The sequence below is a fragment of the Nyctereutes procyonoides genome, unplaced genomic scaffold (genome assembly GCF_905146905.1).
Source record: "Nyctereutes procyonoides isolate TBG_1078 unplaced genomic scaffold, NYPRO_anot_genome, whole genome shotgun sequence".
Lineage (NCBI taxonomy): Eukaryota > Metazoa > Chordata > Mammalia > Carnivora > Canidae > Nyctereutes > Nyctereutes procyonoides.
This window is the reverse complement of record NW_026575031.1, coordinates 7,324,992-7,351,299: the sequence shown is the minus strand read 5'-3', so window position 1 is coordinate 7,351,299 and position 26,308 is coordinate 7,324,992. Positions and strand designations below refer to the sequence as shown.

The 26,308-nt window shown below is 38.4% G+C and overlaps 1 protein-coding gene and 1 non-coding gene across 2 annotated transcripts in view; one reads left to right on the top strand and one right to left on the bottom strand.

The window, feature by feature from the left end:
* KNL1 (kinetochore scaffold 1) overlaps positions 1-23,294 on the bottom strand; it is a 72,021-nt gene extending 48,727 nt beyond the window's left edge. Inside the window, exons 1-5 of the mRNA XM_055316813.1 lie at positions 23,163-23,294; positions 10,302-10,355; positions 8,399-8,438; positions 7,414-7,473; positions 1,652-1,713 (exon numbers count right to left, since the gene is read on the bottom strand). Of these exons, the coding sequence (XP_055172788.1) occupies positions 1,652-1,713; positions 7,414-7,473; positions 8,399-8,438; positions 10,302-10,336 (197 nt within the window). The 5' untranslated portion in view covers positions 10,337-10,355; positions 23,163-23,294. The remainder of the gene's footprint in view (positions 1-1,651; positions 1,714-7,413; positions 7,474-8,398; positions 8,439-10,301; positions 10,356-23,162) is intronic.
* A 336-nt stretch (positions 23,295-23,630) lies between these two features.
* Positions 23,631-23,712, top strand: TRNAS-GCU (transfer RNA serine (anticodon GCU)). The gene has a single exon. It is a non-coding gene; the product is annotated as a tRNA-Ser (tRNA).
* Positions 23,713-26,308: the final 2,596 nt, after the last annotated feature.

Genomic DNA, 26,308 nt, shown 5'->3' with positions numbered 1-26,308 from the left:
AACATAGAATCTCACATCAGGCTCCCCACTCAGTGTGGAATAGTCTTCCCTTTCCTGTCTCCCTCTGCCCCTTTTCCCACTTGCACTCTCTTTAAAATAAATCAATAAATCTTTTAAAAGGCTCAGGTCATGATCTCAGGATCCTGAGATCAAGCCCCCAGATCAGGCAATCTGCTCAGTGGGGAGTCTGCTTCTCGTTGTTCCCCCTCTGCTGCTCCCCCTGTTGTGCACACTATCTCTCTCAAATAAATAAATAAAATCTTTAAAAAATATAAAATAAAAAAACAATTAATTTAGGGAGAAGTAACAGTTTTGTGATGTTGAATCTTTTTATTCAACTTGTTACGATTTTTTAGTATTCTCCAGTAATGGTTTATCCTTTATAAGTTTTGATTATTAAATGCATAGCAACAAAATATAACACAATAGGAAAAAAGACATTTATTTTCTATCTAGTTATTATTTATATATAGGAAATATAATAATTTTCATATATTACTTTTTTACCCTGCTCTTTATTGTCTGTACAGGTATTTCAATTGATATTTTTATATTTTGCTAATATACAAGCATTTAATCTGCAAAAAGTATTAGATTTACCCCCATCTTTTCAATTTTTAGAACTCCAATTTTTTATTTTTATTGGAGTTCAATTTGCCAACATAAAGCGTAACATCCAGTGCTCATCCCGCCAAGTGCCCCCCTCAGTGCCCATCACCCAGTCACCGCAACCCCCTGCCCACCTCCCTGTCCACTACCCCTTGTTCGTTTCCTAGAGTTAGGTGTCTCTCATGTTCTGTCATCCTCACTGATATTTTCACTCATTTTCTCTCCTTTCCCTTTATTCCCTTTCACTAATTTTTATATTCCCCAAATGAATGAAACCATATAATGTTTGTCCTTTTCCGATTGACTTATTTCACTTATTTCAGCATAATACCCTCCAGTTCCATCCATGTTGAAGCAAATGGTGGGTATTTGTCGTTTCTAATAGCTGAGTAAAATTCCAATGTATACATATATCACATCTTCTTTATCCATTCATCTTTCAATGGACACCAAGGCTCCTTCCACAGTTTGGCTATTGTCGACACTGCTGCTATAAACATTGGGGTGCAGGTGTTCCGGCGTTTCACTACATCTATATCTTTGGGGTAAATCCCCAGCAGTGCAACTGCTGGGTTGTACACTTTCCCTATTTTTATTAGCACCTTCAATACAATATTAAATTAACTGTGGTAAGACACAGCTGTTTTGTTTCTGATTTTAGCAGTGATGCTTTTAATGTTTCTCAAGCATAATACTGAATAACAACCTTTTAAATAATAGTTCCTTAATGCTTATGTCATTAAAACCCAGATTATCGGGGATCCCTGGGTGGCACAGCGGTTTGGCGCCTGCCTTTGGCCCAGGGCGCGATCCTGGAGACCCGGGATCGAATCCCACGTCGGGCTCCCGGTGTATGGAGCCTGCTTCTCCCTCTGCCTGTGTCTCTGCCTCTCTCTCTGTGTGTGACTATCATAAATAAATTTAAAAAAAAAAAATTAAAAAAAAACCTAGATTATCCAAGTCAGTTAGTATCAACATACCTGGTTTGATGCACAAAAAATCATTACCTGTAACGTTTTAATTATTCCTCTTTCCAACTTACTTTATGGTATCTGCAAAGCTGACTCGACGAGAGCTTTTCTTATTTCTCAAAGCATTAGATTCCTAAGGGCAGAGAATATATGGTATGATTTTTTTTCAAGTTAGTTAACATAAAGGATATTATTAGTTTCAGGGTAGAGTTTAGTGATTCATCAGTGGCATATAACACCCAGAGCTCATTATATCACATGCCCTCCTTAAGGTCTACCCAGTTACCCCATTTCCCCACCATCTCCCCTCCAGCAATACTCAGTTTGTTCCCTATAATTAAGAGTATCTGGGCAGCCCGGATGGCTCAGTGGTTTAGTGACGCCTTTGGCCCAGGGTCTGATCCTGGGGACCTCGGGTCAAGTCCCGTGTCAGGCTCCCCACGTGGGGCCTGCTTCTCCCTCTGCTTGTGTCTCTGCTCCTCTCTCTCTGTGTGTGTTTCTCATGAATAAATAGGTAAAATCTTTAAAAAAAAAAAAAAAGGGGGGGCATCTATGGTTTGCCTCTCTTTTTTTTATTTTTCCTTCCCTTCCCCCATGTTCATCTGTTCTGTTTCTTAAATTCCACGAGTGAAATCATATAGTATTTGTCTTTCTCAGACTGACTTATTTTGCTTAGCATAATACACTCTAGTTCCATCCGCACTGTTCCAAATGGCAAGATTTCATTCTTTTTGATGGCTAAGTCATATTCCAGTGTGTGTACACCTGTGTGTGTGTGTGTGTGTGAGACATCTTTTTCCATTCAACCATTGGACATCTGGGCTCTTTCCATATTTTGGCAATTGTGGACATTGCTACTATAATCTTTGGGGTGCATGTGCCCCTTCGAATCACTGTTTTTGTATCTTCTGGATAAATACCTCACAGTGCAATTGCTGAGTTATAGAGTAGTTCTACTTTTAACTTTCTTTTTTTTTTTTTTAATTTTTTTATTTATTTATGATAGTCACACAGAGAGAGAGAGAGAGGCAGAGACACAGGCAGAGGGAGAAGCAGGCCCCATGCACCGGGAGCCCGACGTGGGATTCGATCCCGGATCCCCGGGATCGCGCCCTGGGCCAAAGGCAGGCGCCAAACCGCTGCACTACCTAGGGATCCCTACTTTTAACTTTCTGAGGAACCTCCATACTGTTTTCAAGTAGCTGCAACAGTTTGCATTCACACTGACAGTGTAAAGGGCTCCCCTTTCTCCACATCCTTGCCAACATCTGTTGTTTCTTGAGTTGTTAATTTTAGCCATTCTGACCGGTGTGAGGTGATATCTGATTGGGGTTTTGATTTGTATTTCTCTGTTGATGAGTGATGTTGAGTATTTTTTTCGTATGTTTGTTAGCCATCTGGATGTCTTCTTTAGAGAAATGTCTGTTCATGTCTCCTGCCCATTTCTTGATAGGATTTTTTCTTTTTTGGGTATTAAGTTTGATAAGTTCCTTATAGATTTTGTTTATTAGTCCTTTATCTGATGTATCATTTGCAAATATCTTCTCCCATTCTATAGGTTGCTTTTTAGTTTTGTTGATTGTTTCCTTATGTGGTATGATTCTTACTGAAACTACTGTGAATTAGGTATCCAGAATACTACAAACAGAGGTCAAGTCTTATTCTGAGTTAATGAGGTATCATTAATTTTGGTATTTATCTCTCTGAAATACGCTTAACAAACATGAATATGATTTGTAAAATGGTAATAAGCATACTGACAGAAACAACATATATTTAAGGAAGCTGATTACTGTCCCATACCTTTCCTCTCTCCTTTTTAATGAATGATTGTTTTGCTATCAAGAAGAAAGACTGGGGACAAAGCAAGTTGATATGTGACCTGTTATAATAACCTTACCATACTATTTTTAGGATTAAAAAAAAGTTAACTGTGGTAAAATACATATAACAAAATTTATCGTCCTAACCATTCCTAAAATTTAATTTTTGGGGTGCCTGGGTGGTTTAGTTGGTTAAGTATCAAACTCTTGGTTTTGGCTTAGGTCATGACCTCAGGGTCATAGACTGAGCCCCCTACATTAGTTTCTGCAGAACTCAGCGGGAATTCTGCTTGAGATTCTCTCCTCCTTCTGTCCCTCCCTGACTTTGAAATAAATAAATCTTTAAAATATTTTTAATTTTATTTTTTTAAAGATTTATTTATTATTCATTCATTCATTCACTCATTCATTCATTCATTGGAGACACAGAGAGAGGGGCAGATATACCGGCAGAGTGAGAAGCAGGCTCCCAGTAGGAGCCTGATGTGGGACTCAATCCCATGGATCATACCCAGGATCATGCCCTGAGCCAAAGGCAGAGGCTCAGCCTCTGAGTCACCCAGGCATCCCTTAATTTTTATTTTAAAAGTGGTCAGAATTCTTAACTTAAGATCTATTTTCTGAACAAATTTTTAACTGTATAATACAATATTGTTAACTATAGGCATGATGTTGTGTAGCAGATTTCTAGAACTTACCCTGTATCACTTAAATTTCAGACCTGTTAGCAACTTCCCATTTTGCCCTTCTCTATGACCCTGGCAACCCATGTTCTGCTCTCAGCTTCTATGAGTTTGACTATTTTAGATGCTTTATATAAGTGGAATCATGCAGTATTTGTCTTTCTGTGACTAGCTAATTTCACTTAGCATAATACATCTTAACCATTTTTTTAAAGGTTTTATTTATTTATTCATGAGAAACACAGAGAGAGAGAGGCAGAGACACAGGCAGAGGGAGAAGCAGGCTCCCTGCAGGGAGCCTGATGTGGGACTTGATCCCAGGACCCCGGGATCACGCCCTGGGCCAAAGGCAGGCGCTAAACCGCTGAGCCACCCAAGGATCCCCATCTTAACCATTTTTAAGTGTACAGTTCAGTAGTGTTAAGTTTATATGCGCTGTGGTGAAACCTATTTCCAGAACTCTTTTCATCCTGCAAAACTGTAACTCCATATATATTACACAAATCCTCTTTCCCTACCCAATATCCTAGCACCACCATTTTATTTTCTGTCTCTATGAATTTGATTAGTGGAATTATAAAGTATTTGTCTTTTCTTTTAGTTATATTTTTATTTACTTTCTTTTTGAGAGAGAGAGTGCAAGTGCACACACAAGGGGAAAAGGAGAGAAATAATCTCAAGCTGATTCCATGCTTAGCATGGAGCGTGATGTAGGGCTCGATCTCACAACTCTGAGATTATGACCTGAGCCCAAAACAAGAATCAGGCCCTTAACCGACTAAGCCACCCAGGTGCCCTGTATTTGTCTTTTTGTGACTTCTTTAATTCACCTAGCATAATGTCCTCAAGGTTTATCTTTATTGTAGTGTGTGTCAGAAATTCTTTTTTTTTTTTAATTTACTTATTCATGAGAAACACAGATAGAGACAGAGGGAGGAGCAGGCTCCATCCCAGTGTGGGACTCAATCCTGGGATTACACCCTGAGCCAAAGGCAGAAGCTCAACCACTGAGTCACTTAGGCATCCAAGAACTTCCTTCTTTTTAAAAGCCAAATAATATTCCATTGATACCACATTTTGTTTATCCGTTCTTCTATCAATGGACACTAGTTTGCTTCTACCTTTTGGCTATTGTGAATAATGCTGCTTGACAGGGGTATATGTCTCTCTTCAGGACCCTGCTTTCAATTCCTTTGGGTATACACTCAGAAGTGGAATTGCTGGAGCATACAGTAACCCTATTTTAATTTTTTGAGAGACCACCATACTGTTTTCCACAGTGGCTACAACATTTTACATTTCTACCAATAGTGTACAAGCATTCTAATTATTCTACATCTTAGCCAGCACTTATTATTTCTGTGGCTTTTTTTACAGTAGCCCTTTTAGTGGATATGCAGTGATATCTCAGTGTGGTTTTGATTAGCATTTCCCTAATGATTAGTAATGCTGGGCATCTTTTCATTATAATATGCTATTTTTATTTTTTCTCATCTTCTTTAACAAGAGCAAACATTTTGACTCACCTAGATACCAAACACAAAAAGCAAAAGACAGAGAAACAAAATCCATAGAGACTTTTACTATGTTAATTCTTAATTAATACCTAAGCAAGTCTTACTATAAGGAATAATCATGAATGTTCATCCTCTCTGTTAACATCCTAGCCACTACAAGTGGTCTCAAGCTTAATATGACAATATTATTAACACAGTAAATGCTGAAACTAACAGAAACTAATGTCTTATTAAAAACAAAAAAAAGGCAAGATAAAAAGAAAAAATGAAATTTGTGTGCTATATTGGAAAAAGCACTGAGCTAGAAATTAGATTATAGCTCAAATGTGAAGTCTGCTACTAACTAGCTGTGTGGGCCTAGATAAAAACCTCTTTGGACCTTTAACCTCTTTGGACCTCATATTTCTCATCTATAAAACTAAAGAATTGGATTTAAGATTACTGGTGAGGTCCTGTTGGTTTTAAAGCTTTATGAATCTAAAAAATAAATAAATAAATACAGCTTTATGGATCTATGAATCTGTTACTTATTCAGCATTCATTAAAATTTTAACACACACACACACACACACACCCCAGGTCCTGTGCTGAGTTATGGAAAAGTAGTGGTAAAGGAAACAAATATAGTCCCTCATCTATTGGGGATTAATGTCGACACAGACATTAAAACAAAAAACCCACAGAAATATAAAATTCAAGCTGTAGTGAGTGTTATGAAGGAAAACTATGTTAAAAAAACAAAACAGGGGGACACCTGGGTGGGCTCAGTGGTTGCGTGTCTGCCTTTGGCTCAGGTTGTGGTCCTGGGGCCCCAGGATCAAATCCCACATCAGGCTCTCCGTGGGAAGCCTGCTTCTCCCTCTGCCTATGTCTTTGCCTCTCTCTGTGTGTCTCTCATGAATAAATAAACAAAATCTTAAAAAAAAAAAAATAAACCCAACCACTAATCTAACCTAAGAATCAGGGAAGATTTCTTTGAGGAAGTATATTTGAGACCTGAAAGATTAGTTAAAAATTAGTCAGTTGGGTAGAGAGAAAGCAGTCTAGGCAGAATGTGTGCAGAGCCCCTAAAGCAAGAAAAAGCTTGAAGTATTTGAGAAATAAAAAGATTAGACAGACCATAATAGAGTCAGCACTCAGAATTATATGGTCTCCAAAAATATATGCATTTCATCAATCAATAAAATGTACTGAAAGTCAACTATACCAGGCACAATGAATTGAAAAAACACATGATAAAGTTCCTACCCTCAAGGAATTCTCAATTAATAATGGTAACTAGCAAACAATTATAAAGGAAGGAAGGTATTGAAGGATGATTTTCTAAGAGAAGTGATATCAACGTTGAGTCTTAAAGGACAAACAGGAATTATCCTACTAGTTCTGTGACCATGGGCAAATTTTTTAACCCCCTTAAGATATAATTTTCTCATCAGTAAAAACAATAGGGTTAAGAACTATGTCTCATGTGGTAGTTGAAATGATAAAAAAGAAAAAAAAAAAAAAAGGCGGGATCCCTGGGTGGCGCAGCGGTTTAGCGCCGCCTGCAGCCCAGGGCGTGATCCTGGGGACCCAGGATTGAGTCCCACGTCAGGCTCTCTGTGTGGTGCCTGCTTCTTCCTCTGCCTGTGTCTCTGCCTCTCTCTCTCTGTCTCTATGAATAAATAAAATAAAAAAAATAATAAAAATAAAACTACTTAAAAAAAGAAATAATTTATGATGTTCTCTCTTTCATATAGCTAATGAAGTTCCTGACTTAAAATTATCACTGAATATAGTCATCTATAAAGCATTTGTACTAGAGACTTACCTGAACTGCTTCATTCCCACCTCTGAGGTCCTGAAGAGGACTCCTTGGGGGTTTCAAAATCTAGATGAATTAGGATTATTCAAGAAAATTGGGGATTAATATTAATAACCAACTAAAATTACATCACAGGAGAAAAGGTAGAGATGTTAAAATTTCTGTGAAAACCTCTAAAACTCCTCAAATTTATACTGTTCAGTACTATACTTTATGGCCAGTTTAAATATCTGGCACCTATTCCCTTCTCCCTGCCCACCTTCTACAACTATTTTGCCTTATCTCATCTCATGTGGTCTGCGTAAAGCTCTACCTCAGCCCTATGGTACAACATGTAGAGCTGGTCTAGGACAATATGCAAATGATATTCTCTCATCAATATTAGGAAGGAAGACTTGATTCATAACAAGATAATAGAGCTAATATGATTCAATCCTGAGTCTTTTGTTTTTGTTTTATTTTGAGTAAATAGACCCTTTTTCATTTAGGACTTGAAACTGTAAGTTAAAAGAACTGGAGGTACTGTAGTACTCATGGGGAGAGAGCCCGTCTGAAAATGGAGATTACGCAGAGGAAGCAGTCAGAGTGGAAAAGTGAGAGAAAATCCTAGTATTGGTGATATTATTGGACGCCCTGGTCAGTTACATTGTGCAAAAGTCATCCCTATCTCTGGATTTTTCAGTTTCAAAACCCAATAGATTTTGTGCTTAAATCAGTTTGAGTTGAATTTTTTGTCTTACTACACTAAATATATACTTAAACTTTATTGAAGTATAAATTACATAACATACAATTCTCAAAATTGCCATGAAATTCATAAAGTACAAGTTTTAGTATATTTATAGAATTGTGTAACCAAGTACATATCTGAGTCTTTATCCAGACAGCAATAGGAGCCAGTGGGAATGGGATGGTGATGTTAGAGTTAAAATTACTGTGGCATATAGTCATCATTCAATAAAAAGTAATTATTAATTTAAGTGTTTCTTACAGAGGAATGTCGTCTTCTAACAGGTCTCTCCATATTGTCACTGAAAAAGGAAAAAAAAAATTTACAGACATATTGGTAAAAGACTGAATTTTCAAGTCATCACCACAGCATCCTCTACATGCTTTTAAATTGGCCATCACTTTCACTTAACACATGGCATCACCCTCACTTAGCAAAATTTATAAGACATTAAATTCAGGATTTAGAAGACTAGTGTTTTAAAATACATATTGTATACTATAAGAATATCTCTTGAAAAACAATCATTGTAACATAATGTATCATATTTATAGAGGTACAATGATAAGATAAATGGGTCATAAACCAAGAAACTAGCTCTGGTTTTACTACTCTGTGATTTTTAAATCTGGTTTTAAAAATTCAAATGCTGGGGATCCCTGGGTGGCGCAGTGGTTTGGCGCCTGTCTTTGGCCCAGGGCGCGATCCTGGAGACCCGGGATCGAATCCCACGTCAGGCTCCCAGTGCATGGAGCCTGCTTCTCCCTCTGCCTGTGTCTCTGCCCTCTCCTCTCTCTCTCTCTCTCTCTCTCTCTCTCTCTCTCTCTGTGACTGTCATAAATAATAAAAAAAAAAAAATTAAAAATTCAAATGCTGGGACGCCTGGGTGGCTCAGCAGTTGAGCATCCACCTTTGGTTCAGGGCAGAGGTTCTAGGATCGAGTCACATCGGCCTCCCTGCAAGGAGCCTGCTTCTCCCTCTGCCTATGTCTCTGCCTTCTCCCTGTCTCTCATGAATAAATAAATAAAATCTTAAAAAAAAATTCAAATGCCTATGGAGGCCAAACAGATCAGCTAGTAGATGTAAGAAAAATAGGCGGTGTTGAGATGATAACAGAGAATTCCTGCTTGGTCAAACTGTCACAATCATTCAGATCAGGTTAGCTGTTGCCATAAGAATATGAGCCCAATGTTGCTACACTCAATTTTTCTTTCTCTTTCTTCTTCAAGATTTTATTTATTATTTTAGAGAAAAATAAAGAGAGTGTAACAGAAGAAGGATCAGAGGGAGAGAGAGGATCTCAAGCAGACTCTGCACTGAGTGCAGAGTCCTACGCGGGGCTGGATCTCATGACCCAGAAATCATGACCTGAGCTGAAATCTAGTGCAGGATGCTCGAGGGCGCCTAGTTAAGCTCAGTCGGTTAAGCATCTGCCTTTGGCTCAGGTCCTGATATCAGGGTGCTGGGATTGAGCCCCATATTAGGCTCCCTGCTCAGCAGAGAGTCTGCTTCTCCCTTCCCCTCTGCCATTTCCCGTTTGTACTCTCTCTGTCAAACAAATAAATCTTAAAAAAAAAAAAATAGGAAATATAAGCATAGAAACTTAAAGAGTCCTCAAAGAATTACAGTGCCTCGATTTTGTTTAAACAGATTCTCTTTTAAACTATAGCATAAGGGAGTCAGTGTTTTACTTTTGGACTATAATAATTTTAGGTAACACTAATATAAAAATACTAGATTTGGATGTTCAACTGACTGAGCCACCCAGGTGGCTCTACACTCAATTTTTCAAGAGAAAGTTTTAACAATTAATTCAAAAATTTAAAAACACTGTTTAAGGGGAAATAAAAGTCTGTAGGCTATAAACAGGCCACCAATTTGTGATGCCAATTTTAGATCAATCATTTCATTTCCTTCGGCCTCAATTTTCCTATCCTTAAACTGAAGGGATGAGAGGTGGTCTCTAAAGTCCCTCTTAGTTTTGACTCTAGATATATAAACACAAAGATATGGCAAAGAAAGCTATGACTTTGTAACATTTATTTCTTTTCCCTGGAACAGAATGGAAAAAGATTTCAGAAGTTATCAATAGGTCTTACTAGTAGGAAAAGTATCTTTCTCTGATAAAGAGTTTAACATTTTTAGCTATACTTCATGAACTTACTTCTCTTCATTAGTCTCTGAAGACATCCCATCCATTTTTGAAGAAAACCTTTTTCTGTAACAAATACACAACATTAGAACAGGTGAAAAAGAAAGAAAAGAAATTAAAAACTATGAAGAGATTAATAGCAAAGTTGTAACTTCAGGATTACTTTCTGGGGGAAGACCAGAAAAAGGGAAGAAAAAGTTATACCATGGAGCTATAAAACATGAAATGAGAAATTCTGAATTTAAAGTACTCCATTATAATTAATATTTCTGGAAAAGTCTTATATTCGATATAAAATCAGTGACTAACTCTGGGATGATTTGGGCATTAATGGTTCAAATAAAAATTTGATCTAGTTTATAGGAACTTATGGATTATATAATTCAGTCCCAAAGTGAAATCAATTAGGTATCAAAAAACAGTGGATGTTAAAAAAAAAAAAAAAGAAAGAAACAGTGGATGTGCATAACATACATGTTTGTTATGAAAATTCAACTATTACTACTCAGCAAAAAAACCTTCCGACCTAAGAATAACATTTTTAAAAATGTAGCCGATTATGTTTACAAATCTACTCAGTGAGTATTTGTCTTGGAAAGAGTATGAAATAAGAGGCATAACCTGAAGTTTCCTCAATTGGTCTCACTTCCTACCTACCTATAACTATACTAAATGTTCATTTTATGCATTAACTTTAGAACTTCACCTCTGGGTAAGAAAATTTTCTACTGTAGAATTCAAAAAACAGAAGAACTATATATTTTGACCCAATAACATAAGCATTTCTACCACAACACTAATACTATATATATAAGCTGCTAAATCAATGTTCTTATTTTGGAAGTAAAAAAACAAAAAGCAAACCAAAGAAGAAACCAAGTACTTAAAAGATACCTTATTTTACATGCTTTCATCACATATAACAAAAGCCAAGTTAGGAAACAATAGGTAATAATGAATCTGAACTTCAAACTGAAATAAAAATCTGTTTTTTTCTTTTGTTTTTAAAGATTTTTTAATTTTTTAAAAATAATCTCTATACCCAATGTGGGACTCAAACTCATGACCCTGAGATCCAGAGTTGTGTGTGCTTCCAATTGAGCCAGCCAGACACCCCAGAATCTGTTCGTTTTTTAGTATCAGTTTATTCAAGTAATTGTCAAAACAGATAAGATAATGGGCATCTTCTAATATTTGATTTCTCACCTTCCCCTTTCATCCTCTATTACTTTCTCAGTCTGTTTATCCATTCTTCTGGTTTCACTTACCTCCTGTTCACAGATAACACCCATATCTACTTACAATAATATTTTTAGGAATAGATTTTTCAAGATTAGTTTCTTAAAACAGTACCCCTACACTCAATATCCTTCTCAAAAACAACCACTTTTGCCATTTTAAGCCAATTATGTTGTATTTAAAAAAAAAAAAAAAGAAAGCTCTTACCTGCAACCACCTTTATCTCACATATAGACTTGCAGGCCCACCACACCAAGTAAATATAGTACAAGAAAAGAAAGATCACATGCCAATTTTAGCACCATAAATATAAAAATCCTCAATAGATAGCAAAAAGAAGCCAACACTTTGTAAAGAGCATAATATACCTTAGTTACACTGGTTTTATTCTGGTAACACAAAACTTGTTCAACATTAAAAAATCAATTTTACAATTTACCATACTAACAGATTAAAAGGGAAAAACCGTATAATCATCTCAACAGATGAAAAAAACACCCTTTCCAGTTTAAAAAAGAAAAGCCTAACAAACTAGGAAGAGAAGGTAAATCCCTTAATCTCACAAACAGTCTGTTTAAAAAACCAATTGCAGAGAGGTACGGAGGAATATGGCAGAGGAGTAGGGGATCCTGGTTTCATCTGGTCCATGGAATTCAGCTAAATAGCTATAAAATCATTCTGAACACCTACAAATTCAACTGGAGATCTAAGACAAGAATTGCTGCAATTTTACAAATAGAAAAGTGACCACTTTTTGCAAGGTAGGAGGTGCAGACAAGTGAACAGGAGGCAATATATTGGAAGATAAACCCTGGAGGGAGGGAGTCTCCATAGGCCAGCTACCAGAAAGTGATATAGCAGTGGAATGCAAAATTGGAACTTTTAGAAGTCTGCTCTGGGAGATCCCTGCCTGAAAGGTGCTCAGGTAGCAAAGCAGGGGGGGAATCCTAGGTGAGACAGCATGGTCTCAGGATCCACAGGGTCACAAAAAGAATGGAGGTGCTGAGTGCGGCAGAGCTTCCAGGCATTGGAGCAGGGAAGCCTGCTGCAAACAGCAAGCTCAAGAGTAGGCTTTCTGCTCCGTGTTGCCATAAACCACCAACCACAGCACACACTGTTGAGCAACCACCCTCCAAGCAGGGGCCCAACAAGTGGCAGAACCATGGGGAGATCCCCACCATCTCTCTCAGAAGGAGTGGCACCAGGGTGCACCACAGGAGACAGCAGGCTTTGGAGATTCAAAGCAAGGTTATGTGCCTGATACAGAAATGCTCAGTCACAGGCTAGGTGAGCACTGAGTGTGGACAAAAACCAGGAAGACAGGAATGATTGCTTTTCTGTGAGGGCTCACTGAAGAGGGGGGTGAGAATTTTCAGGTCTGGGGCTGGAGATCCGGTTGGTATAATTTTCATTTTCATATCAATTTCCATCCCCCAAAGTAGTGTGAAAAGCCTTCAGGGAACAAACACCACATAGAGCAATCTGGAGCTGCTTACACTGAGCCTGGCCCCTTGGCAAGGAGGGTACAATTCCTCCTGGAGAAAGACTCCTGAGAATCAGTGCAATAGGCCCCTCCTCCAGAAGACCAGCAGGAACAATGGCTAATATCAAGTTTACTAATAACACCTAACTGCAAAACTCCAGCGTAGGGAAAAATAAATAGTATATAGAATTAGTGGGTTTTTTTTCCCTCATGATTCTTTCAGTTAAAAATTATTCTTTTCTTTTCAACTAATTTCTTATTTTATCGACTTTATTTAGGTTTTTTTCTTTTCATTTTTATATTTACATTTTTTTTTCATTTTTTACTTCCTTTCATTGTATTTAATTTTATTTTCATATATATATATTTCGTTAGAATTTTGGGATCTAGTTTCTTCTAACAGATGAAAATATACCCAGGATCTAACATATTGTTCTGTCTGTTCTGTTCATCTGTTTGATTATATTCTCTTTTTTTCCTTTTTCTTTTTGGCTTCTGGTTTCTTCTGATTTGTTTAATATATATGTTTCTGGGGTCATTTCTGCTATTTCTGCATTTTGCTCTCTCATTCATCTATTCTTCTCTGGACAGAATAACAAGACAGAAGAATTCACCCCAAAAAGAGAACAAGAGGCAGTACTAACTGTCAAGGACTTAATCAATACAGATAAGTAAGATGTCAGAACTTGAATTCAGAATAATGATTATAAAGATACTAGCTGGATTTGAAAAAAGTATTGAAGACACTAGAGAATCCCCTTCTTGAGAAATAAAAAAACTAAAATTTAATCAGGTTGAAATAAAAAAGGCTATTATTGAGATACAATAAAAAATGGAGGCTGTAGTTCCTAGGATAATGAAGCAGAAGAGAGAATTAGTGCTATGAAAGACAAAATGATGGAGAATGAAGAAAAAGAAAGATAAATAACTACCGGATCACAAGGGGAGAATTTGAGAGATAAGTGATACCATAAAGCAAAACAATCTTAGAATAATTGGGATCTCAGAAGAGGAAAGAGAGAGAGGGGGGCAGAAGGTATATTTGAGCAAATTATAGCAGAGAATTTCCCTAATCTGGGGAAGGAAATAGGCGTTCAAGTCCAGGAGAACCTCCCTCAAAAATCAATAAAAACTGGTAACACCTTGTCATATAAATAGTGAAGACTGCAAATTTCAGAGACAAAATCCTGAAAGCACTGCAGCACAAGAGGTCCTTAACCTACAAGGGTAGGAACATAAGGTTGGCAATAGACCTATCCCTAGAGACCTAGCAGGCCAGAAAGTACTGGCATGATATATTCAAGGTGCTAAATGAGAAAAATATGCAGCCAAGGCTGTCATTCAGAATAGAAGGAGAGATGAAGAGGTTCCAGGACAAACAGAAACCAAAAGGATATGTGATCACTAAATTAGCCCTGCAAGAAATATTAAAGGGGATCCTTTACATGAATAGAAAGCCCCAAAATAACATAGACCAGAAAGGAACAGAGACAATATTCAGAAACAGTGACTCTACAGGTAATACAATGGCAATAATTTCGCATATTTCAATAGTTAGTCTAAATGTAAATTGGCTAAATTCTCCAATCAAAAGACATAGGGTAGCAGACTGGATTAAAAAAAAAAAAGGAAAAAAAAAAAAAAGCAAGACTCATCATTATGGTATCTGCGAGAGACTCATTTTATACCCAAAGACACCTCCAGATTCAAAGTGAGGGAGTGAAGAACCTTCTATCATGTTAATGGACATCAAAAGAAAGCTGGGGTAGCAATCCTCATATCAGACAAATTAGATTTTAAACCAAAGACTGTAAGAAGAAATGAAGGACACTGTATCATAATTAAAGGGTCTATCCAATATGAAGAGCTAACAATTATAATTTTTTTAAAATTTTTATTTATTTATGATAGTCAGAGAGAGAGAGGGGGGGGGCAGAGGGAGAAGCAGGCTCCATGCACCGGGAGCCCGATGTGGGATTCGATCCCGGGTCTCCAGGATCGCGCCCTGGGCCAAAGGCAGGCGCCAAACCGCTGTGCCACCCAGGGATCCCAGATCTAACAATTATAAATATTTATGCCCCTAACATGGGAGCAGCCAATTGTATAAACCAATTAATATCAAAATTAAAGAAACATGTTGATAATAATACAATAGTAAGGGACCTTAATAAGGAAACAAGGGCATTGAATGAGACATGGACCAGATGGACTTCACAGATATCATTCAGAGCATTCCATCCTAGAGCAACAGAATACACATTCTTCTCAAGTGCACATGGAACATTCTCCAGAATAGATCACATAGTGGGTCATAAATCAGGTCAACCAGTACCAAAAGACTGGGATTATTCCCTACACATTTTCAGACCACAATGCTTTAAAATCTGAACTTAAACACAAGAGGAAATTTGAAAGGAACACAAACACATGGAAGTTAAAGAGCATCCTACTAAAGAATGAATGGGTCAACCAGGAAATTAAAAATGGAAACAAATGAAAACACAACTATTTAAAACCTTGGGATGCAGCAAAGGCAGTCCTAAGAGGGAAGTAAATAGCAATACAAGCCTTTCTCAAGAAACAAGAAAAGTCTCAAATACATAACCTAACCTATAGAAGCTGGAGAAAGAACACCAAATAAAGCTTATACCCGGCCGGAGAAGAAAAATAATAAATAGTAGAGCAGAAATCAATGGAATAGAAACCAAAACAACAGAACAGACCAACTAGGAGCTGGTTCTTTGAAAGAAGTAATATGACAAATAACTCCCTAACCAGAATTATCAAAAAGAAAAGAGAAAGGACCCAAATAAAATCATAAATGAAAGAGGAGAGATCACAATCAACACTGAATAAATACAATTTTAAGAGCATATTATGGGCAACTATATGGCAACAAATTAGGCAGTCTGGAAGAAATGGATGCATTCCTAGAAACGTATAAACTACCAAAACGAAAACAGGAAGAAATAGAAAACCTGAATAGACCCATAACCTGCAAGGAAATTGAAGCAGTCATCAAAAATCTCCCAACAAACAAGAGTCTAGGGCTGGAGAGCTACACAGGGGACTTCTACCAAAACTTAGAGAAGTAATATCTATTCTTCTAAAGCTGTTTAAAAATAGAAATGGAAGGAAAACTTCTAAACTCTATGAGGCCAGCATTACTTTGATTCAAAATTAGACAAAGACCCCACCAAAAAGGAGATTTACAGACCAATATCGCTAATGAACATGAATGGAAAAATTCTCACCAAGATACTAGCCAACAGGATCCAACAGTACATTAAAAGGATTATTTACCCAGACCAAATAGGATTTACTCCCGGGCTGCAAGGGTGGTTCAACATCTGCAAATCCACCAATGTGATACACACATTAATAAAAGCAAGGACAAGAATCATAAGATCCTATCAAAAGATGCAGAAAATGCATCTGACAAAGTAAAGCATCCTTTCTTCATTAAAACTTTTCACACTTTAGGGATAAAGGGCACGTACTTCAATATCATAAAAGCCATATACAAAAAGCCACAGCATATCATTTTCAACAGGGAAAAACTCAGAGCCTGTCCCTAAAGTCAGGAACATGATAGGGATGTCCACTCTCACCATTGTTATTCAACATAGTACTAAAAGTCCTAGCCTAAAAAAAAAAAGAAAAAAGTTCTAGCCTCAACAATCAGACAACCAAAAGAAATGAAAGGCACCTGAATCAGCAAAATCAAACTCTCACTCTTTACAGAATACATGATACTCCATAACTCCATATGGAAAACCCAAAAGACTCCATTTAAAAATTGCTAGAACTCATACAGGAATTCAGCAAAGTGGCAGAATATAAAATAAATGCACAGAAATCAATTGCATATCTACATACTAACAATGAGACAGAAAAAAGAGAAATTATGGAATCGATCCTGTTTACACCAAAACCATAAAGATACCTAGGAATAAACCTAACCAAAGAAGCAAAGGATATGTACTCTGAAAACTATAGAACATTCATGAAAGAAATTGAGGAAGACACAAAGATATGGAAAAACGTTCTACGCTCATGGATTCCAAGAACAAATACCTTAAAATGTTTATGCTGCCCAGAGCAATCTATACATTCAATGGGATCCCTATCAAAATACCATCAACTTTTTTCACAGAGCTGGAACAAATAATCCTAAAATTTGTATGGAACCAGAAAAAATCCTGAATAGCCAAAGGAAAGTTGAAAATCAAAGCTGGAGGCATCACAGTTCCGGATTTGAAGCTATATTACAAAGCTGTAATCATCAAAATAGTATGGTACTGGCAGAAAAACAGACACACAGATCGATGGAACAGAACAGAGAACCCAGGAATGGACCCTCAACTCCACAGTCAACTAATCTTTGAGAAAGCAGGAAAGAATATCCATAAATGGTGTTGGGCAAATTGGATAGGCACAGGCAGAAGAATGAAATGAGACCATTTTCTTATCTGATACAGAAAAATACACTCAAAATGGATGAAAGACCTAAATTTGAGACAGGAATCCATCAAAATCCTAGAAAAACATAGGCAGCAACCTCTTTGACCTCGGCCACAGTGACTTCTTGCTAGACACATTTCCAAAATCAAAAATGAACTATTGGGACTTCACCAATAAATCAATCATGATAAAAATAAATAAATAAAATCAGGATAAAAAGCTTTTGCATCAAAGGAAACAGTCGACAAAACCAAAAGACAACCAACAGAATGGGAGAAGATATTTGCAAAAATCTTATCAGATAAAGGGTTAGTATCCAAAATCTTTAAAGAACTTATCAAACTCAACACCCAAAAACCAGATAATCCAGTCAAGAAATGGGCAGAAGATGGGACACACATGAGTGGCTCAGTGGGTTAAGCGTCTGCCTTTAGCTCAGGTCATGACCTCAGAGTCCTAGGATCCAGCCCTATGTCAGTTCCCTGCTCAGTAGGGAGTCTGCTATTCCGTCTCTCTCTCCTATTCCCCCTGCTCGTGCTCTCTGGTGCACATACTGTTTCTCTCTCTCTCTCTCTCTGTAAATAAATAAATAGAATCTTAAGAGAGAGAGAGAGAGAGAGAGAGAGAGGCAGAAGATATGAACAGACATTTCTCCTAAGAAGACTTACAAGTGGCCAACAGACATGAAAAAATGCTCGGTATCACTTGGCATTAGGGAAATACAAATCAAAACTACAATGAAATACCACTTCACAACAGTTAGAATGGCTAATATTAACAAAACAGGAAACACCAGATGTTGGTGAGGATGTGGAGAAAGGGGAATTCTCTTACACTGCTGGTAGGAATGCAAGCTGGTACAAGCACTCTGAAAAACAGTATGGAAGTTCCTCAAAAAGTTAAAAATAGAGCTCCCCTATGACCTAGCAATTGCACTACTAGGTATTTACCCCAAAGATACAAATATAGTGACCCAAAGGGGCACCAGTACCCCAATGTTTACACCAACAATGTCCACAAGAGCCAAACTATGCAAAGTGCCCAGATGTCCAACAACAGATGAATGAAGAAGATGTGTTGTATATATAAAATGGAATATTACTCAGACATCAAAAATGTATGAAATCTTACATTTGCAAATGATGCGGATAGAACTAGAGGTATTATGCTAAGCGAAATAAGTCAATCAGAAAAAGACAAATACATGATTTCACTCATACATACATGGAATTTAAAAAACAAAACGGAGGAGCATAAGGGAAGGGAGGGAAAAATAAAACAAAATGAAATCTCTTAGGGAGACAAACCCTAAGAGATTCTTAACCGTAGGATACAAAGGTAGGAACTAGAGGTATTATGCTAAGTGAAATAAGTTAATCAGAGAAAAGACAAATATCGTATGATTTCACTCATATGTGGAATTTAAGAACCAAAACAGGAACATAAGAGAAGGGAGGTAAAAATAAAACAAAATGAATCTTTTAGGGAGACAAACTGTAAGAGATTCTTTACTATAGGATACAAAGTGTGGGTTGCTGGAAGGGAAGAGCATTGAGGGGTGGGGTAGCTAGATGACAATCATTAAGGAGGGCATGTGATATAATAATGAGTACTGGGTATTATGTACAACTAATGAATCACTGAACTCTATCTCTGAACTAATAATACACTATATGTTAGTTAACTGAATTTAAATAAAATTAAAAAATAAAAAAATAAAATGAAAAAACCCAACACCAAACATCAACTTAATGGTAAACCTCTGAAGATGTCCCACTGAGATCAAACAAGTATGGTACCTACTGGTCCAATTCTGTTCATCACCAAATCTTTGTAGTTCTATTTCATATATATATTCCAAATGCATCTACTTCTCTCTTCAGTGCCTCTACCATGGTTTCAAGCTATTACTATCTCTCATGTAAACTATTGCAATATTCACCTCAATGGTCTCTCTGCTCTCACTCTTATTCTCCATAGTCCTTTCTCTACATAGAGTTATCTTCTTAAACGTAAGTCACATTTAAGAAACCCCTCACTACTTAAAACCTTCAATGACTTCCCTTGGTACTGAGAATGAACTCTAAGATGTGGTCTCCACTTGCCTTTCAGACTACACACTTGATCTCATGCCACTGTCTTCCTCACTATGCTAACCACACTGGCATTTCTATTCCGGTACACACAAAGCTCTTTCCTGAGCCACTGAATTTATATTTGCTATTTTCTCTTGGCAAAAAAAGCCAAAAAAAAAAAAAAAAAAAAAAAAAGCACTCTGCAGCACTATGTAGGTCTCTTTTGTAGCATTACCACAACTGAAATTTAAGTCTGTTATGGGGGCACCTGGGCAGCTCAGTCGGTTATGCATCTACCTTCAGCTCAAGTCATGATATCAGGGTCCTAGGATCGAGCCCCATATATTGGGCTTCCTGCTCAGCAGGGAGTGACTGGCTTCACTCTCTACCTCTGCCTCTCCTCCTGCTTGTGCTCTCACTCTCTCTCAAATAAATAAATAAATAAAATCTTAAAAAAAAATGTCTGTTATGCAAATTAATTATTCCTGGTATTTCCCCAAACTACTTGTGCCCCAATGGCAAATTCTATGAGAATAAGGCTGGTGTCTCTTAAGCTCACTGTTACATTCTGAAAAACTAGCATGCGCTTTGTATATAATAGGAGCTCAATAAAAATTTGCTGAATTAATAAGAAACAATTCTTTTAAATTACTTTTACTTTATAATCACTGACTTGCAGTTCTTCTCCTTTTGGGAATATTTTCAAATTCAGTGACATATTCAAAATTCTCAGATAAAAATATTAAATACTATCAAATCAGGATCACCTAAACATCTTCACTGTTTGAAATAGTCATTGAACATCATTCCTGTCTAATCTGCAGACCAGGTGGCACTTAATTATGTGATGAGATTCAAAGCTTACTGAAGTCCTCTTTTTTAAAAAATCCTATTTATTATATAATTGTAAGTTCAACCTTCAACAGAAATAGGGTACCCCAGATCATCATGTTAAATTTCATTTGTAAAATGAACTGGTTGAACTCTTGGTCACTGCCACAGTAACTAATTGACTGGTTCTAAAACCATGCACCTGGCACCCAAAGATGCTACAGCAGCATAGTCACAGAAGTGTTCTGGGATATTTTAAATTTTGAGGGAAATGGCAATTTTTTTAAAATTTTTATTTATTTATGATAGTCACACACACACACAGAGAGAGAGAGAGGCAGAGACACAGGCAGAGGGAGAGGGAGAAGTAGGCTCCATGCACCAGGAGCCCGACGTGGGATTCGATCCCGGGTCTCCAGGATCGCGCCCTGGGCCAAAGGCAGGCGCTAAACTGCTGCGCCACCCAGGGATCCCGGAAATGGCAATTTTTAACAGCTGTCAGGCACTGTGTGAATTACAAGCTCCAAATAGTACCTATTTGTATCATATTCATTTAGATAACATATTATTGCAAAGCTGGATTTTTGGCAAGTACTTTTTATCAATGTGGTACTGGAAATGAGGGTGGCAGTGTCCAGTATGATTCCAAGATTTGAGAAGTTGTGTAGTGTTCAACAGGCACATATAACCAATTAGTAAATAATTGTAATTATTTAAGAATAAAATAAAAATATTATCATTTCCTTCGATTTATGCTTTTTTTTTTTCAAATGGCTACTAGGCAATTAGGACATAAATTTATTTCAACTTAACTTTTTAAGTTGTTTGGACCTAATGACTTAATAAATGGAACTGGTAGGTATTTATTCTGACCTAAGGGACAAGAAAGTTTAGGAATTACTAGTCTAAATAATCCTGAGGTCTTTAAACTACAGCTACTGGGCCAAATGGGCCCTTAAGAGTGTGTTTTGTTGTTTTTGTTTTTAAACATTTTGAATGGGTTGTAGGAAACAAAAGAACAAAAAGAAAACAAAACAAAAAACAAAGAAGAACATTCAACAGAGACGATGCTGGTGACTATACAGACTGCAAAATTTGAAATATTTACTATCAGGCTCTTCTGCTACTTCTGCATTTACACTAACAGTTTCTAGAGTTAATGTATTCCATTGTGTCCACTGATAACAGGCTCTAGACCTGTGCTATCCGATACAGCAGCTATTTAAATTTAAATTTATTTATTGAAAATATTTTTATTTATTCATAAGACAGACACACAGAGAGAGAGAGGCAGAGACATAGGCAGAGGGAGAAGCAGGCTTCTTGCAGGAAGCCTGATGTGGGGCTCAATCACCAGGCTCCGGGATCATACCCTGAGCCCAAGGCAGGCGCTCAAAGGCTGAGCCAGCCAGGGGTACCAAATTTAAATTAAATGAAATAAAACTTAAAATTCAGTTCTTCAGTCACAATAGCCACATTCCAGGCTTTCAGTTGTCATTTGTGACCAGTGGGTAACCATGTTGGTCAGTGCAAATATAAAACGTTACCATTATCACTCAAGGTTTCATTGGATAGCACTGTCCTACTACCAATATCTAGGGCATCTTCTGTTATGCTCTCTTATTCAGCAAACATGTCACTGATACCATCACTCCAAACATTTTTGTATCTATTTGTCATCTTGTAAACATTTCCAGCCATTCACATAGTCAAGGAGAATTACACGGCTTTGAACCCAATCTTTCCATTAGCAAAATCTTACATTGACTCAACTCCGTAATGCATCCTTCCCTTCCAGTTCCACCTCAAGTGCCCCCTCCTCCACAAAGCCTCCTTTAGTCTCCAGGGCCCAAAGCATCAAATAAGCTCTCCCTTTCTTGTGCTCCCATGGCACCTCACAGGGTCCCATAATCTTTTACATTGTCTTGTGTTACAGTTATTTGTGAATATTGATACTTTTCTGTTCTGGACTGAAAACTCCTCCAGATTAGGGTCTCTGAATCATTGGCTCTCGGCTCTGGCACAAGGAACCCCATCAATACTTGAGGAATTCGACGGATCCAATTCAACTGAAGTGAAAGCTTCAATCTTAATATCTAGAGTAAGCTCTGCTCCGGTTTTCTCCGTCACCTCTCTACAAAAGTATCTCTAAAATCCCAATCGGCAATATTTTGAGTTTGCTTGTTTGTTTTTTCTTAAACTCAATATGGAGGTCAGCAGCAAGAAAAAGGAGCTTTAACAAACTCCGAATTACTAATGGAGATTTTTCCAAAACTCGTTTGTGGCTTACTTACACTGACTCCGTCAGCGTTACTGTAACTGCAGGAAAACCAATGACTGTTCAGAACTGCTAGTACATGAACTACGCCCAGCCGAGCACTTGAAACCACTCAACACTGTCACTTCAGTTACAGCTTCGAAAAGACAGAGTCGGAAATACAAACCGCCGGAGTCCCCTAGGGAAGGGGTGCGTGCCAGACGCAGTCCCGGAGCCCTGACAGACGGCGGCGGGGCGCCGCGGACCCGAACCCGAGCAGGCCCGAGGCGCTCAGGTGTGGAGGGAGAAACGCCAACACAGGAGGAAGGCCCTGGTAGCTACAGGGAGTAATAAAAGCCCCGCAAACGGGCGGAAACTTCTACTCCGCGCCCCTCGCTTTCGGAGGCCGCCAGGCGGACGAAGCGTCCCAACGCCTCACCGCGGAGCCTTCAGAGCGCCCAGAAAAAAACCTGAAACCCACAGCCCTGGAAGCCTGGAACGAAAGGGTCATTCTCTTTACCCACCGCAGTCCAGCTGCTTGACAAATAAATGCTCCTCAGACTTGCTTTGGGTCCGCGCGCTCCTCAGAGTGGGCCCGCCGCCGCCCACCGGCTTCACCTCACAACACCCAGACTACCTCAGTGCAGCATTCAAATGTAACCGCCTAGCGGTTGCACATGCGCAAAGCCGCTCTACGCGTCGGCTCCGCCCCTTAGACTCCGGCGCAACCCCGTTCCGGACACCTTTAATTAAACTTCCCAGTCTGTATATCAATTTTATTTCCTTGAAGGCTATCTCATTTTCTACCGAATTTTCCTTTGTCCCTCCCCACTGTCGACCCCTCACATCATGGGAGCAGCCATTTTCTTTTGATTACTCGCTGTAAAAATGATCGAATCTTTGTTTCCGTACAAAATGGCGGCCTCCATAACGTTGCGTCACATCCCCCTACTATTACTCCCTATAGTTACCAGGAAGCAGTAAGCTTCTGGGACGAGGTGGCCGAGTGGTTAAGGCGATGGACTGCTAATCCATTGTGCTCTGCACGCGTGGGTTCGAATCCCATCCTCGTCGATCGTGTCTTTTGCTCCAGATGGACGTAAATTTATTTACGAATGAAAATAGTTGATTCCGGTTACGATTTACTACTCAATTTACTCTGGCACCGTCAATTTCTGATTTGAGGTATTTGGAAGCCAGATTTTGGAGCATCCTAACGTTACAGATAAACAAGAGGGAAAGAAACATCCCACAAAACGTGTGTGCTTGATTCAGTATATTTTTATATGAAGTGGATAGCAGTGCATGGAATTCTACCATGATTGCCATCCTTATGTGTTCCAGTGCTGGTCCGCTCCATCTTAATTAACCTAGTTTCTGAGTGAGGGACCTTAGTTATTATAAACCTTCACCCAGGGTTTTTAATTCCTTGCTATGACATACCAGGTTTTGAATGCAAAAGTTACTGTAAGGCACAATGTTCAAGATTCTCTTCCAGCCCCCAGTGGGTTGCATGCGCTCAAGCAAAGTATACACTGGGAAACATTAAAACGATGTTGGCAACATGCAGAAACTTGGCGGTATCTAGAAGCCAGAGCCTGAAGACCTGAAACATCCCCTCTTCAGAGGTCATCAGGAAGATTCATTCAACTCATATTTAATCTTTATTTATCCAGTGTTTATTATCTGCAGTCACCACAGTGAATCACATTACCTTAACTCATCATAACCCTATGGTCATGATAGACATTTTTATTACTCCTTTTAACAGATGAGGACACTGAAAGATAAACTTGTCCTAGGTTATACAGCTTCTTCTATACAGCAGGTTTGCCGGCTTCTTGCAGTGACGACTTCTTACAGAAAGCTGACGAGATCTGTCAATGTGTCCAGTCCGTACAAATAAAAAGTGAGTGGGTTACTCTCCTAAAGGAAAATCTTTAGCTGTACAAATTCTGAAAATACAAAGCACCGGAAGCGTCTAGAGAAAAGCGACAACAAAAACCTTGTGAGTGGAAGCTCACTTTTCTATTCTTCAGTTCTTTACCTGTTTTCACGCTTAGGTCGTTAGTGGTTTCTTTCATATGAAATTGCAGTAGTACTTGCTATGACAGTGCCAGTTGTTTGCATTTCTATAATCTCTTCACCTGTAAGAACTGTGCTCACTTTTTACTTTTCCTAAGAGAATCAAAAGAATCAACACGCCAGATTATTTAAAAGCCCATAGTGGGTTGGCGGGGACCTTGGATTAGTATTGGTAAAATACATTTGAAATAAGGCAGGAAAAAAGTTAGAGGCGCCATCTACTGGACTTGGACGCGGTACTTCTACAGACTGCTACCTTTGGAAATAACCTCTATTACTCCCTGAAATTTGTCAACAAAACACAGGTAAGAGAAACCATTCTCCATCAACACCAGGGTTCTTCTTCACAAGGCCTATCCTGAACTATTTATTGCAGGACTCAACATCTGGAAGACAACAAGAGAAAAAAATCATTGCACAGTCAAATATGCTACCAAGATATTCCAGCTTGTTCGCTTCTTCAGTGCCAGGAGGTGGGTCTTCATTCTCCAAATCTAGCTTCAGGAAAACCCATTCTCTTTGGAGAATGAGGTGCTCTGGGAAAAATTGTGCGGTGTTTAATTGGTAATGGTCAGTAGTCCTTCTAGGACATAGCTATGAAGGAAGAATTTAAATCTAATGAGTTTTGTTTTGGTTTAGGGGGTTTTGTTATGTTTGGTGTGCCTCCAGTTTGTTTCTGAATTGTTGCAAGAAAAACCGAGACCTTGGGCTATAAAGCTCACAAAGATTGGTTTTGAGGTGTGCAAAAGACAGAAGTGGGTTCGGTCTGTTCCTACCATTAGGAAGTATGGTCTCACTGGAGAACCATTTCTGGGAAGATAGTCATGACAAAGCCTAAAGAAGTTTAAGAGTGAATCCAGGTATTCTTTGCACCTGCAGCACCACCTGGAAACATTTTGTTTGCTCAGATCATTCCCTGAGCTGCATGCTATCACGTGAAAGCAACTCCTTTGCTACAGCTTCTGGGAATGCCTCCCGAGTTGAAAACTAAATGTTTTCATATTGAAGATTAATAGAGCAAAAACTGAAATCCAGTTTATAGTAACCTTGCTTAGGAAAGACAACATGAATAAATGCCAATAGACTAAGGGAACTGGGGAATAACACTTGCTGTATCCCCTTGCTGTGTCTTCTGAGGTAGCTATGGATAGTTAGCAAACAACAACCAGTCACCTTTCCTTCTCATCACATTGTGGAGGAACAATGCTCCACATTTCTAAATTTCAAAATTTCCATTTGAAATCTTCCAGACTCTATCTCAGGGTTGCGGGTTTGAGCCCCAGGTTTGTGTGTAGATATTACTTAAAAATAAAATCTTAAAGAAAAGTTGAGTGGCACCTAGGTGGGTCAGTCGGTTAAACGTCTTCCTTTGGCTCAGGTCATGATCCTCGGGTCCGGGTCCGGAGATTGAGCCCCATATTGGGCTCTCTGCTCCACGGGGAGTATGCTTCTCCCTCTCCCTTTGCCTGCCACTACCCCTGCCTGTGCTCTCTCTCTGTCAAATAAATGAAAGAAAGAGAGAGAGAGAGAAAGGGAGGGAGGGAGGGAAGGAGGAAGGAAGGAAGGAAGGAAGGAAGGAAGGAAG